Source organism: Leuciscus leuciscus (assembly GCF_965113295.1).
Source record: "Leuciscus leuciscus genome assembly, chromosome: 13".
Lineage (NCBI taxonomy): Eukaryota > Metazoa > Chordata > Actinopteri > Cypriniformes > Leuciscidae > Leuciscus > Leuciscus leuciscus.
Window position 1 is genome coordinate 12,900,413 of NC_138737.1, and position 12,339 is coordinate 12,912,751.

The window sequence follows — 12,339 nt, forward strand, 5'->3', positions numbered from 1 at the left end:
AGTACTGTACTTCAATAAATGCAAGTCTTATGAAAGAAAAACAATATCTGTTAGTCACAAATTTGTAAATATTACATGGCACATATACATCGTTTAGGTCAATTGTTTGGCTGGTTCTGCAGGTAACGGAGCTCATGGACAGTGATACTACAGAAATTTGTCAGGTAAAACAAAAATGAATGCCAAAACAGACACTGCTACTGTACATTGACTAAAGTTGGCACAATGTCTGAGCAATGCTACATTTAACGAAACCCCTGTGTGAGTTGTTAGAGACGCTGGTATCTCAAACTGTACTCTACTGCTAGTGATTTAGGTTGAATATTGCTGCATGGTGTTCACTGTTGCAAATGTATTTTGCTGCAAATCATACAGAATGTGGTACAGTGAAAGCAATAGGATTCAGTCATTTGACTGTTCCCGTTCTACGGCAAATGAAAGAAAACCTTGCTTGTTAGTGGTAGCAATCGATGGACACTCCAGCACTACAGCAGACTTGGCTTCTGATGTCCTTGAAAGAGATTTTATGTGATTTAAGTTTGAAGTTGAAGTTGAACGTTTTTACTCACTTTATCTCACTTTTTTAAAAGCTCAACTCAAGACATACTTTTTTAAACTATCATTTGCTTGATGTTTATTTTTATTAATGAATTAATTCATTTATTTATTTATTGTGCTATGTACTGCTTATTTTGTGTGCAGTGATTTAAGAAACTGCTTTTAAAGGCACTCTATAGAATAAAGACTATTATTATTATTATTATAATATATGACTTTCAATTCATCATTGTTAATTTCAGGGCAGCAACTTTTTGAACAATATGTACTACCATTCAACATTTTGGGAGTCAATAAAATTTTGTTTAACTAATTAAAGGGTTCGTTTTTTTGTTTTTTTTTATATTAAGCATTCATTTCCGACGCGAGAGCACCACGATGCATGCGTGTTGTGTTGACGCGAGAGCAGACGTTGTTGCGTGAACGCGCCTTGGAGATTAATATTTTGTAAATAAAGTGTTAAATTATGTTAATTTTGGGCAAACAAAGCACTCGCATCGCTTCATAAAATTTTGGTAAATCACTGGAGTCACATGGATTACTTTAATGATGCCTTTACTACCTTTCTGAAGCTTGAAAGTGGTAGTTGCATAGGCTGTCAATGGAGGGACAGAAAGCTGTCAGATTTCATTAAAAAAATATCTTCATTTGTGTTCCAAAGATGAACGAAAGTCTAACGGGTTTGGAACAACATTGTAATTTCTGGATGAACTAACCCTTTAACACTTTTACTCAAGAAGGATGCATTAAATTTATCAAAAGTAACAGTAAAGATATTTATAATAAATAAATGGTGTTCTTTTGAATTTTATTTTCATTAAGGAATCCTGACAAAAAATGGATATCGAAAAAAATTAAGAAGCACAACTGTTTTCAACCCTGCTAATAATTGAAAATGTCTCTTGAGCACCAAATCAGCAAATTATAATGATTTCTGAAGGATCATGTGAAAGAAAATCAGCTTTGACATCACAGAAATAAGTCATCAATATAAGTTAATAAGTTTTACATATTAAAATAGAAAACAGTTATTGTAAATTGTGATAATATTTCACAATACAAGTACTGTTTTTACTGTATTTTGGAAAAATGAGTAAAGGGATAATACCCCTTTAAGTATAGATTCAATAGACTAATAATAAGTAACTTGCCACTTTAAAAAAAAAAAAAAAAATAGCTTGACTGCAGAATCTATTTACAGTAAACTATGTTTGCCAGGCTACAGTTACAAAGTATCTTCTCAACACAATTCATGTGTTGTCTGGATTTCTGTTAATAACAATGTGAATCATCCTTCAAATGGCACCAGCGGAGCATTATTTGGCCATGTTTGGTCATAACAACAAATCAGCCTTCTTCTTTGTGCTCTGTGGTATTGGACATTTACGCAAAGAATAAGAAGTCTTAGAAGCCAGCCATCAATACACAATGCCTCAATGGACCACGAGTGTCCCAAACAGACAGAAGGTGTCGCAAATCAATACAAACAACTCAATTAAGTTGAGCAGGATGTGCAAAAGGGGTCTGAGGAACAGGGAGCAGTTGATTCCGTTTAAGGATCATCTGTACCCCACAGGTAAACTTCTCTGACCTCGCCAATCAATACTGTAGTCCAGGCGGGATAAACTGGGTTAACTTCCTCTGATCACCCACCACTTCCCTCGCTCACAGTCACACGTGTGAAAATTACACAGTACGGTGCCTATAGAGCCAGCAGGGAGACGACCTAGTCATTTTATAGTGAATTAATATGATCAATGCGTTACAGAATTGATTTATTAAAATTCAGTAGCTCTGAAAGATGAGTCAAGCATAATGAGTGGAGAATGGTTCCTTTTGAAGCATTAAAAGGAAATCGGGGCTTATCAGGGTGATGCACAGAGGCCTTTAAGATGTAAAGAGGAGCTGAGATTACATCAGAACATGGATGCTGAAATTGTACATTTTATAAGCTGATCCTTAAAATGGTTAAATGAAACAAACAATCCAAACAAAACCGAATCAATAAAATGAATCTGACTTTGAACTCGTCGTCGCCCACTCTAGTCTCTCATTATTCTAAAATGCAACACCGTACTGAAAATACAATAAATCAGTATGCTGCAAACATATGTGAGTTTTGAATGTTTTTTTTATGGTGGTGAGCGTGAGAGTATGCGTGTGCGTGTCTATATGTAGAGTGATTTGATGGAGCAGAGTCTGTTAGGTCTGTGAGCTGCTTTGTTTGACTGCTGCAGGACTCTATTTACTTTGGCTGTGTTGTTTCTGCAGCTCTGCCCCTCAGGCATGATGCCCAGGCCACGGTTTGTTTATTTAGGTGGGAATTGGAGAAGCTCTGCTCACAGCACCCAAATTAAAAACCCCTGGCCCCGACATGCCGGGGAGGACGACGATCAGATTCTTGCCGTTGTGTCGAACACACAGACAAGTCACGCAAACTCAATAACAAACAAGTTTAATGAGTATTTTAATGAGCACTGACACGATAAGTAAATGCAAATCCTAAAGTTTGCATCCTCCTCCTTGAGACATTTAACTTAGAAGTTTAGAATCGCAAGCCCAGTTTACACCTAGAATTAATTAGCAGTGTTCTTGGGTGAGCCAGTCAGAAGTGGTCGATGATTTATTATTATTGTATATGGCAGAGATGTTCAATCCAGAGCCAAAGTGAACCTGTGATGACCCTGATGAAGGCGTATTAGCTGCAATGCGTTGGTGTGCGGATATATGTATGTTTTCAAATATGTTATAGCCATGAATAAATAAAGGCTTTTTATTTTTTCACAATTTTTGAGACTCGAGTGGCTTGATATTTGCAAATTGAACTATCCCGCATTCAAAGACCAGCAAGATACGGACTTTATACCCCAGTAGCACTCTTTGCATTTTGTGATCTATTGATCTGTGATGACCTTTGATTTAGCCCACTATAAGCCATATCATAAGAGTTGGAAAAATAAGAAAAAAACATGCCATTGAAGCATATATTTTTGTTTTAACATTTTTTGTTTTATTTTTGCATTGAAATGTAGAGAATGTGATTTTGATAGTCAATTTTTGGACACCATTTACCTTCCGCCCACCACCGTCAATAAAGTTAGATTTTTGGCACTTTGCAAAAACAAACTTGATGTATTGCAAAATTGTGTTAAAAGTATAATCCAATCAAAGCTTATTCGTGAATTTACAGAGTTGCATATAGCTGTATAATTTCCAGCTTTTAAAAACAAAATCTAGAAAAAAAAATTACAGAACATTTTGTACATTTTCTTTGTAAAGAAAAAATATAATAATTGTGAATAATAACCATTATAAAGAAAACTTTTAGGAAAATGATACATTTTACAACACAGCTAGTAATACATTGATACTTCTTTTGTGGTGGGTTTAGTGAAAATATTGGAAGGTCATGTAAAAATTGGGGGGCGGGGGACTTTACATCTGTTCTGTATTTAGCAGTAGTGATAAAACAACATGAGTTTTCACTGAAACTTAATTAATGAAAATTAATTTACCTGAAAACCAAACCCGAAAACAAAGTTTGGGTAATTCAACTCAGTATGTTGTTCAGAGTGCTGTGTTCTCAAATGATGAATTAAACCCATCACACTTAAGTAAAGTTCTTCGGCAACAAAACTATTCCTCGATATTTCAGCCGAACATTGCATATTGCTACTTTAGCATCCTTCTTGGTTACAGTGAAGTACATCCACACTCCTGGCATGTTTACCTGTTGTGGATTATTTACGTTGTGTGTGCATGAAAGAGATGCTGAAACGGTACAAATGCATCATCAGAGAAGCGCCTTTGAAACCTCACTGTTTCGGTCAATGGTTTCGGGTCCAGCCCTCCAAAACTATTTCGACTGAAGCCAGAATTATTTATTTATTTTCTTCAAACAAATATTTTTAATTGCATCCCAAATCCCCATTCAGCAGTACTTTCTTGTTATTGGTTTATTCGCAAATGATGCCATAACAAATGTGTAATGTTCTTGCTGCAAACCAAGGTCCATCCTCAAATTAAAAGAAAACACTTTCTTCCTTTATTATACTTTTCAGAACTTCTGATCCAAAGACAGGATCCTTTTTAGACCAAGTAAATTTATAAAATCATTACTTGCACCAGTAGCCTCTAAAGCAACAGGTAGCCTGCATTTTCTAAGCAATAATCTGTGAGCCATTATTTATCTAAAAATAGACCCAGTCTGCATTTCCACCAAAAAAATCATGATGAAGCCCTACTTTAATGACTTAGAAAATTTGCTGACACCCTGCACTCGCCACAGGATTGAAGAAAGGCTGCAGCAATGCTTCTGAAAATGTACATGCTTGTATGCACACACACACACCAGCTCCTTCCTCTGTGAAGAGAAGGGCATACATCTCTGTCAGCTCGCTAAATACACAAAATCTCTCAAAACATTGGCATAAGTGCCGCTGGAGTTGCAACTATTTCCATATTTCAGGAATAACACAAGCTAGATTAAACCAGTCTCTCTAAAAGCCTACTGGGGGAGAAGGATGTAATGTCCACAGTCGTGTGCTGTTTGCACTCGCTCACAGAGGCGAGACTTTCTTGGCTCAGAGCGCTCCTTGAGCAGAGAAGCAATTAAACCTGATAAAGTTGTTTCTTTGTAGCATTTCAAAGGGAAACATCACGGTAGGGGCCTCTAACAATCCAGCTGTCCCTTGTTTGTGTTCAAGAGCTTGAAACTAGATTGACTCGTTCCTCACCTTCAAACAAACTATATACACAGACAGTTAACAGAAAAGAGGTTTTACAGACCAGCTGCTCTCAAGGATGCAAGCAAGGAACAAGTTTTAGCATTGTCAAAAAAACTAACCTGAAAAAAAAGAAAATCGTACAGTTAATAATAGCCTTGGCCACTCACAGTACATTCTTCTAACAATGCTAAAAAGTTTGTTTCAGGTTTTGTTTCAGGAGAGAGAAGCTCAGATCAGCTGCAGACAGCACGTCACGCACTGGAGAACCAGCTTCATCAGGCCAAGACCGAGCTGAAGGAGACAACCGCAGAGGGCTTACATCGTGATCAATCAACCAGGAGTAACATCTCCTTCCTTCCTCATAATTCCATCAAATTAAGACATTTGTATTTTACTGAGATCTGCAGTGTAGCATATAGTGCAGTTTAAAATGTCTTTATTGCATAATCAAAGATTTCAACGTCATAACAGTTATTAATTAATAGGATGTATATAAATATATAGCCTAGTTTTTGTTAGTAGCTTAACGTTCAGGTAACTACTTTTTCAAAAGGGTAGATTGTTTTTGCATTAGCTACAATAAATAGCTTTACTCTCAGTCCTCTCTAATACGTTATTAGACAGAACTGTTGAGCAAATTGGCCAAGGACCACCCTGCTCTTTAAGATATCGGCATAGTCCATCAAAAAAAATCTATATTGGTCAACCACTATTAGAAATGCTACATCAACAGTAAAATTTGATTTTTCCCACCATAATCAACAAAGCTGTCAGTGTGACATCCAAAGATGCTGATTAGTCTGAGCAATTTTTTATTTAGTTTTTATCATGTCACTTGCTTTATTGTTTTTGGGTGTTAGGGTTAGGGTTAGGGTTAGCGTTTCGCATTTACTGTACATTCTTCTTAGTCTGTCGTCATAGTACAGAGAGGACTGGAAATAATAGTGAAGAAGACCATATTAAAGCATAACATGCATCAACTGCTAGTGGTTCTCAGTGGTCCTTTTTGACCCTACGGCCCCCTAATGTCCACAACAATATTCGGCCCCATGACTTTTCCGTTTTTTTCAGTACTCACTGGAAAAGGATTTGTGAAAGATTTTTTTACTCAATTTCTATCCCATAAATTATTTTAGAGGTTAGCATTAATAGAAAACTACTCACTACACTTATTAATACTTTCAGCAAGAATGCAATAAATCAATCAAAAGTGACAATAACGATTTGTAATTGTTTGCTTGTTTTGGAAATCATCTTGAGGCCGCCTTGGAACTTTGCTGAAGGCTCCTGGTTGAGAACCTCTGTCCATTTGCCACTGCTTTCAATATAATGAATGAAAGGGAATACAGAATGGGACTGTCAAGCTCTAAAACACCAAAATAGCACAATGTAAGTATCATAAAAGTGGTTTAAATATCCAAAATATTGAGTAAATATTAACCAAATTTTCGTTCTAGATTAACTAATCTTTACTATATCTCAATCATTATTGTGCTAAAGCACAAGCATAACAGTTCTACTCATCTGAAATACTACTGGCTGATGAAAAGCAAACTTTCTATATTCTCCTAATGACATTTAAGTATAAAACACAATTGTTCTGCCTTCGCACTCATTCACCTGAGTGAATATACGTCAACACCCATATGTTCCTGTGAAAATACTGTAACACGCACACGATTTAAGTGACGTACGGCTGATAAAATGAGTCATTACAGTGTACGGCTGCAAGCTCATGCAGCAGTCAGTCATATAGATCCGTTAAATCCATAATGTCACACTTCTAAAAACTCCCTGCATGTGCTATCATCAACAAAAAAAACTATATAAGAGCAGTTCTTAAACTCAAAAGAAGGAACAATGCACTAACAAAGACACCGGCTGCTCTTGTGTCTTTGAGAGTCTGAGTAGACAGAGCAGATGAGAATAAAGAAGAGGAGTGGAGACGTTAAAATGAGAAGGATTGGAGAGGAGTGCAGCAGATGAAGCCATGGGGAGTGCTGATTGCAGAATTATTTTCACACCACACACTGCGGAGACAAAACCATTCTTCTCGCCCTCTGTTCTCTCTCTTCATCACATTCATTCTCTTCAAAGACATCTTTTTCATTCGCCACCTCTCATGGGTACCTTCGCACCTTTTTCCTTCTCAGAACAAATTCCCTTTTTTTCAACAAGAACTGAGAATGGCGATAACAATGCCAAGGTCAAGGGTTTGATTTCCAATGCTTAAATGTACACATTCAGTCCATTCAAAAACAGCTAAATAACTGTTTTTGCACTCAACAACAGCTAACAAAAAAGAATGGAACAGAATGCAGGCGTCTTGAGAAGCTTTTTAAAAGTTTTGCTTTTTTGACCTTTACACAACATCTTAAAGACTGAGCGCTCACAGCATGCAGGACTAAAAACACAGCGAGATGCATCACAACAGTCAAAGGTGTCTGCCTAATGCATGTCATCTTAAAAATGTGAGCAAAACACATTTACAAAGGTACACTTTCTAACCCATATAAGTCACTTAGCATAAAACAATCTGTCAACAGTATAGTTAACTAAATTAGTTAACAATACTGTTGAATAATATTAGTAATAATTGTTAACTAAAACTAATAGTATTAAGAATCGTGTTTTTTTATAGAAAGAATCGTATTAGTAATATTATTAAGTATTAATAGTATTATTCGTTATTACGGAGCCCCTGAGGGGACCTTTGCAAAAATACAGACTTTCGCGTGCTCACACGTTACAATTTCCGGTTTGCGTTATATTGTCATTACAAATGTGGGAATAGGGATGAGATGAGAGTGTGCTTGGAGCATGCCTCCAGAGATTTGTCTTATTATAGGGAGATGAGAGGGTGTCTCTTACCATCGAAGAAAGCGTTCTGCTTACATGGATCACACGAGGCACCTCAGCCTATATGTAATGGAAGTGACGTCAGTGCACGCAGTTCAAAGTTTTATGACAGTCAGTTTCTTGTGGAATATTAGCGCGTTGGTCTTGTGAATAAATTTGGTGTTATATCACTAAAGGTACAGTAGGACTGCATTGTTTGTGGACTGTGCTTTACTGTAGGAAAAAAAGCATGAATATCTCTATTAGCTGCAAAGTACTAGTCATTGCAGGCCGCAAAAAACTAAATTTAAGATTACACTAAAAACTTAATTGTAATTTAATACATATTTAATTCATTAAAAATATTTTTATACCATCATTCATGACAAAGCATTATATCATCATCATTAAACACACAGCAGTTGACACAACACTTAATGTTTTATTTTAATTAAACAACATACAAATAATTAAATTCATGTTGTCTTTATTCATTAAGCATAATATGAGCATCATATGCATACATCAGTTACAATTCAAGTCTTATCATAACTGGTAAAACCTGAAAGTCAAAGAAAGAAAATATCTGTATTTTATACTTTCTTTAGACCATATACAATATCACTCAATATTACTATTAAATAATATGGTAATGTCGCAAATGGATTCCCTTCTTTGCATTCTCTCATAAAATAACCTTTTTATCATAGTAAAATCTACAAAGCCTATCATTCCCAACAAAAGTATTGTTTAGCGCAGAACATGCTGAAGATTAGTGGACAGGCAGTCAGTTCATTAAATAAGCTATTTCCTCACAAAAACGGTTCTGTGAAGACCCTGGTCTCCTTTCCTTTTTTTGGCTGAAGGTTGCAGGCTTGTCTTCTAGTGGCTTTAATTCATCCAACTGTATCCATACACTCTCATCAAATTTTCCCACATTTATAGTAGGCTAATGACACTATAATGCAAACTGGAAATTGTAAGGCCTGCGACCAACTAAAAACCAACAACCAACGACTGAAAACAGAGGAACTAAATACACAGAGATAGTGAAATGATCACGAACAGGTGCGATGATTTGATGAGTGTCCATGACAACTGATGACTGGCGGGAAAAATCAAACAAAGGAACACATGTGACTGATTAAAACAAACTAACTGAACATAACTGTGACACCCTCCTCTTAGTCGAGAGCTGCCCTGTTCTTCTGAAGGGAGTGAGTGCCTTTAAGGAGCGGCTGCTCTCAGGGATGTTTGGTTCTTCATGAGCTGAAATATTGATCATTTCCTGGACAGCTGGTGAGCCACATATATAATTGAAATGAATCTCTAGGCTTGTGTCAGATTGGGTGGAAGAGTTAAAAGGGGTATTGAAACATCCACAAGGCTCTTAGAGGCTGAGAATATGAATCACACTGAAAGAGGGATATCCGTAGACCTTATGGTCCAGCATATTGAACGCTGTGAAAGTTGAATAAGAGATGAAGCACCTGGCAGAGCGCTGGCAGCACGTTTACCGAGAGGCTCTCGTGGATGAAAATCAAACCGACCCAGAGGAATGCATGGACGTCCCAGAACGCTACATCACAGCGCATTTAAAAACACTTTTCTCCCACAACTAATTACAGAATTTAATGAACTCTTGGCTATCCATAAAGGATTTCTAATTTAGAGTCCAGACTGTGGGCATAGCAAACTAAATAAGCACTAATAAGAGCTTAAAGTTCTCTACAGAGTGCAGTCGCATTTCATAAAATGTTGTCTAATTGGGGGGACATGTGTCACCGGCTTCTAAGATCAATTAGGTGTGAATCAAGCTTTTAACCTTTATGCGACCTAGAATAGAAGCACCTACTCAGAAAGTTAACAAAAGCTGAGAATAATTATTGATATGATATTGCGTTTATACAACAGTTCAACAGCACACGTGAGTAAATAAATAAGAAACAACAACAGAGTGTCTTTAAAAACACTCTTTGTGCAGAACTACTTCCTTCCGCCACTGATTCAAATCTCAGTTTGACAGTTGAGCCCAAGCCTCCGTTACTAATTCTAAAACGTCACTTTAGAACGAAGGAACGTTGAGTCGCTTCATTGAAGATTATTGTATTATGTAGAGACAGTAATATGGTATTATGAGAGAGAGAGAGAGAGAGAGAGAGAGAGAGAGAGAGAGATCAACTAAACGAGTATTACCTGACTCTGATATAACATTCATTCTTCAGGTCGATGTCCCTAATATTATATCCATTATAAAAATTCAGTTTGAATGTCCACTGAGGAAAGCGATATCTTTGTCCTTTTAAAAGATTTCCCATGACAGCGCTAAAACAACTTCCTTGTTTACAACCAGTCACTCATAAAGACAGTCTTTGCTGCTCTCTAATGGTGTAATAATATAACTGTCACTGAAGTCGAAATCCCACCGACTAAAGGACCCTTGCTTAATACCAAATATGGCATTTTAACAACAACAATAGCCATTATAAAAACAAACAAGAGCAAACAATTCAGTCAAACATTCAAAAGCAGCGCTCTAGTAGCAGGATTTAAGTTAAATATAGCCTAAATATAAAGTTAAGTAACTTAATTTCCCCCGTAACTCTATCTCTAACATCTATTTGCTCTGGACATACTAACAGATTAATAAGTCCAAAGATTGCCTGTTTGATATAACCAAAATGAATTATATCTCATGTTTCACCACTATCTACATAAGAGTCAGCGACCAAAATGACGCTGTTCTCTGCGGGTACATGAGCGTTGAACGCCTGCTGATGGCCTGGAGCTCACATCTGTGAAAGATTCTAAACAAATTGTGAAATAGGTGCTATGTTTATATATGAGTAACATATTTGAGGTCAAAATAACTACATTCTCGCTTAAAAAAACTCTTAAAGTACCCCTGTAGTCAATCCGTGAATATGCTAATTAGCTCCGCCCCCACTCACACCAGCTCACAGATTCACTCAGCCAACTTACTGAGGTAAACGCTGCACAATGGCATCGCTCTTTACAATGTCTGACACATAATGGTAATTGATATGATTAGCCTTTTGCTTGACAATGTTATCAGACAGCTAATAATGTGTTGCTAATGTTACACAAACCATGTTCCTGTTCGCCATCTCAGAGTCAGGCATCTGCCTTCTAACAATCATCAGAAACGCTTTGAACAACTCAGAACGTCAGTGAAGAAAGGCATATAGTTCATCATAACATCGTAATATACATCATACACCCGATATATTGCTAAATCTACCCCCAATTTTTCATATTTACAGAAAAATATACCGGGATAAGCTGGCATCTCTTGAGACTCCTCTGCTAGTTCGATGTTAATGATATGCTAAAGCTGTCGTGATTGGTTACAAGGTAGTTTGTGACGTCAGAAACACCAGCGATTTCAAACCGTGTTTTTGAGTCTGTCTTTGGTTTATCGCAGTTTTAAAAGAGAAAATACTCAGCAATGGTGTTGACTTGTGAATTTGCACATGGTTTGTCTTAAAGAATATTAAAAACACCACTAGACATATAAACAACATTAAAAACTTGATTTTCACCACAGGGGGACATTAAAACTACATTTCGTGACACAACAACAGTAGTATTTGTAAAAAAAATTAGATTTGCTCGACCGCCATGACAGTCGCCGCAAGCGGAGTGATACAAACCGTGAAACGGTTCCAGTGCTGATACTGGGGGAATATGAACTGGAAAAGGCTCTCAGCCAATCAGATTCGAGAACCAGAAAGAACGGTTGTATAAATAAATAAATAAATAAATAAATATATATATATATATATATAGAGAGAGAGAGAGAGAGAGAGAGAGAGAGAGAGAGAGAGAGAGAGTGAGTAAAATGTCCTCAATTGTCATGGTAAAACAAACAAACAAATAAATAAAAATCTTAAAAGGTCATAAAAACAGGCCTCATTTTTTTGTGCATTTCTTATTCTTTCCTTTTGGTTTGGGGTAAAAAAAAAGTTACAAAAAAAGAAGAAATAAACATTATAACTGTATCCACAAAGTAATAAGCATGATTTTTTTTCACACATTCCCAGTAATGAGAATTAGATTAATTAAATAATTCACTGCATTTCAGTAATGAGAATTTGGATGTAAAAGATTGTTTAATTGTCCTGAAACTAATATCACAAGGCAAGATCTTAATGGCCCTTCATAACAGGCTTCATTTTGTTCATGCAAAATGTAA

The 12,339-nt window shown here is 36.5% G+C and overlaps 1 protein-coding gene across 6 annotated transcripts in view; it reads right to left on the reverse strand.

Annotated features, from left to right (window-relative positions):
• Nucleotides 1–12,339, reverse strand: part of nphp4 (nephronophthisis 4) — a 179,016-nt gene that overhangs the window by 146,791 nt on the left and 19,886 nt on the right. Inside the window, exon 1 of one of the 6 annotated variants that reach the window (XM_082188192.1) lies at nt 10,320–10,567. The exons of the other annotated variants lie outside the window; for them this stretch is intronic. Within the exon in view, the coding sequence (XP_082044318.1) occupies nt 10,320–10,337 (18 nt within the window). The 5' untranslated portion in view covers nt 10,338–10,567. Of the gene's footprint in view, nt 1–10,319; nt 10,568–12,339 lie in introns of those variants that run through there. 6 annotated transcript variants of the gene reach the window in all.